This window comes from Halyomorpha halys, unplaced genomic scaffold (genome assembly GCF_000696795.3).
Source record: "Halyomorpha halys isolate HHAL.00 unplaced genomic scaffold, Hhal_1.1 Scaffold214.1, whole genome shotgun sequence".
NCBI classification, from domain to species: Eukaryota; Metazoa; Arthropoda; class Insecta; order Hemiptera; family Pentatomidae; genus Halyomorpha; species Halyomorpha halys.
Window position 1 is genome coordinate 52,795 of NW_027110944.1, and position 3,098 is coordinate 55,892.

The 3,098-nt window shown below is 31.2% G+C and overlaps 1 protein-coding gene across 1 annotated transcript in view; it reads right to left on the reverse strand.

The window, feature by feature from the left end:
* The window catches only part of Apoltp (Apolipoprotein lipid transfer particle), a gene marked incomplete at its 3' end in the record, with an annotated part of 131,866 nt that overhangs the window by 51,731 nt on the left and 77,037 nt on the right, over window positions 1-3,098 (reverse strand). Inside the window, 2 exon segments of the mRNA XM_067049064.1 lie at window positions 636-763; window positions 2,141-2,249. Coding sequence (XP_066905165.1) covers window positions 636-763; window positions 2,141-2,249 — 237 coding nt within the window.

Genomic DNA, 3,098 nt, shown 5'->3' on the forward strand with positions numbered 1-3,098 from the left:
ATTTATGGTAATAATAATAATACAAATAAAAATCAAACGAATGATACAGGATTTTTTTAAAAGGAAGCAGCTCTTTTAAAAGGAGGTATAGAATTGGTAGGTTGAGGTCATGCAGTCGTGAAGAAGATGGAGGAGCGCAAGGTTATTAATTTATTTTCATTTCGTGCTCACCAGATCCTCCATACATTCAGTATCCGTAATAGAAATGGAGAAAAATAAGGGAATATAATATTGTTTAGAGGAACTTTTTGAGACTGAATCGCGGAATCTTAGGAGCTTTTTCCAGGTGATATATGGGTGTTCGGAGTCAGGTATTGTTAAAAAAAGTAGCTGCTATAAAGGCGTTATAATGTTCCATTACTTCAAATTAAAAATAGCTCAAACTTTCACTTCACAAATATAAACATAGCTTTATTATCTAAAGGTGTTCTCATAAACGGGTATAAAAAGATAAATCTATTTACTTATTGTATACAATAAAACTAATGCCTGTTTTTAATCAAGTGATGTAGTAAAGTGGTATTTAAACAGAATAAGAGATCGCCTTAAACTATTCAACTACCTTCATGAAGACGTATATTTAATAATATAGTACGATTAAAATTTTATTAAGAATATACTTATACTAAAAATACCTTGGTTAAGACATTAAATCCACATGCCCCCCATATCGTAGGCCTCAATGTAAAATTTGCTGTAGAAATAAACACATTTTTTCCGTCATATATCGTATCAAGTACCACCTTTCTCTTTGCATGGATAACTAAAAATAAATAACCAATGTTTATATAATTGATGTACAAATATAAATATATTACGATACTATTCATCACAGATAACAATTGAATAGTGGTTTTCATGCATAATATTTTTTAATATTAAAAGTAGATAATTAAATAATAGTATTGGAGCGCAGAATGTACTGCACGGGAGTCTTCCTCGATGTTGAACAAGCTTTTAATCAAGTCTGGCATCCAGGTCTGCTCTATAAACTTCGTCAATTCCTTCCCCCTACATATTTCCTTTTAATTCGCTCCTACCTGTCTGATAGGACCTTTAAAATAAATCATAACCTAGCCTACTCATCTCTCTTTTCTCAGTCCTCAAGGTTGTATCTTAGGTCCCATTCTTTTACTATATTACAGCTGAAAGCCCAACCCACTCTAACACAGTCCTAGCAACATACGCTGATGACACATGTATACTGTCTGTAAACGACGACCCTACTAATGCATCACAAACACTACAGGCACACATAACATCTATTGAAGAATGGTGTAAAAACTGGAGAATCAAAATAAATCCTGACAAATCCCACCAGATCACCTTTACTCTCCGTCGTAAACCTCAACCCTCCTGTCCTACAGTATCCTTTCTAAACACTCCACTAACGCCTGTTGAACAGATTCGATACTTAGGACCCCATCTTGACAAGAGACTTACTTAGAATCCATATACAAGACTGAAACGACAAGAAACTGCTGGTAGATTTCGATTGTTACAACACCTACTTGACAAACACTCTAAACTTCCCATTCACTACAAAAACTATTATAATCATTCCAATTGGAGATATGGAATTGAGCTCTGGGGCTCTATCAAACCATCAAATTTCTCCCGCATCCAATCCAAAATCCTACGTAAAATCCTTGATGCTCTTTATTATGTTAAAAATAATCCACTCATTCGCGAAAACCTTAACATCCAATTCGTTGCAGATTTGGCCCAAAACAGATAGGCGTCTTTTCATTCCAAACTCCTTACCCATACTAGCCCATTAGTTCTTAATCTCTCATCCTTAACAATCCCTGATAATTCTCCGAGTCGTCTGAAAAGAACGGGACCTTCTAATTTAAATAATGCCAGAAATACCACCAATGGGTGATTCCTTCCCAAGATTTTCAAGTGTTTGAAACATTCATCCAAATTACTTATTGTATTTATTCTTTTGTACAGTTGCAAATTACATTAAATTTAAAAAAAATATATATTATATTTAATATAAATTCACTAATATAAATTCTAAATTATTATGATATTGGTACTACCTAATTTAATAAATAACGCAAGAAGATTTGAAAAAAAAATAGTCATTAAATGAGACTAATCATTTCATTAAAAAAAATTAATAACAAAATACCTCTTAAAGTGACGTTTCTTTCCAGGAAATTTTTTTTAACCTCTATTTCTCCAGTAATGTTGAAAGTACTGACCTTGCTCAATTTATACAGTTCTATTCTTTTAAGATCCTGGAATAATAAGTATAACAAAAATATTTTATTCATCATAAATTATTTGTGTTTTATTTATCTAACCTAAAGCTATGGATTTGAAAATAAAAAAACAAAAACTCAATATTCAATTATATTTTAAAATTCGAACTATCAAGTTAATTGATTAATAATAATAAATAAAGATATGACAAAATAAACTCAGAACATGCTAATTTGTAAAATTAAAATTGAACGTCAACAAGTTAAAGATGTTGCTGGAAAATAAAAATTATACAACAGAAGAAGCTAAAGGTTAAGTTATTGGAAGACGATGATGCAATTGGTGACTGAAGCTTTTCCCTTGTTAGCTTTAAAGTGTATTAAGGTGTGAACTTATTGTAGCTACATGGTTTATTTACAATTTCAAGTAGTTTCTCCTTCTATTAGATTTATTATAATTTTTTTCAAAGAGGTCTTGATCGTTTTTTTTCACGTTTGGGTGAAGAAATTACTCGAAGTTCTAAAAAACATATTGAAATTGTCCATAACACCACAATAAATTTTTGAAAATCCTGATTTTAAAACGATTTTTTTAAACTAATTTTTCCGATCCGATGCATTATAATGACACGAATCGCAAAAAATTGCAAACAATATTTTGGAGGTTTTAAGTACAATTCAAAATCAAAGTACTCAAAGCATTCAAGTTTTCAAAGTACGAATTCAATATCAATATTCGCAAAGGCTTGTTCGCAATAATTTAAGTTTATTCGGCTGAGCTAGGAGATCCAGTGCCTATTATAGTCGACTTTATTACTAAAGGAAGCTTTATTCACCACTAGCATACCCAGCAATGCTTCGCAGTTGCTAGATTTAGGTATATAT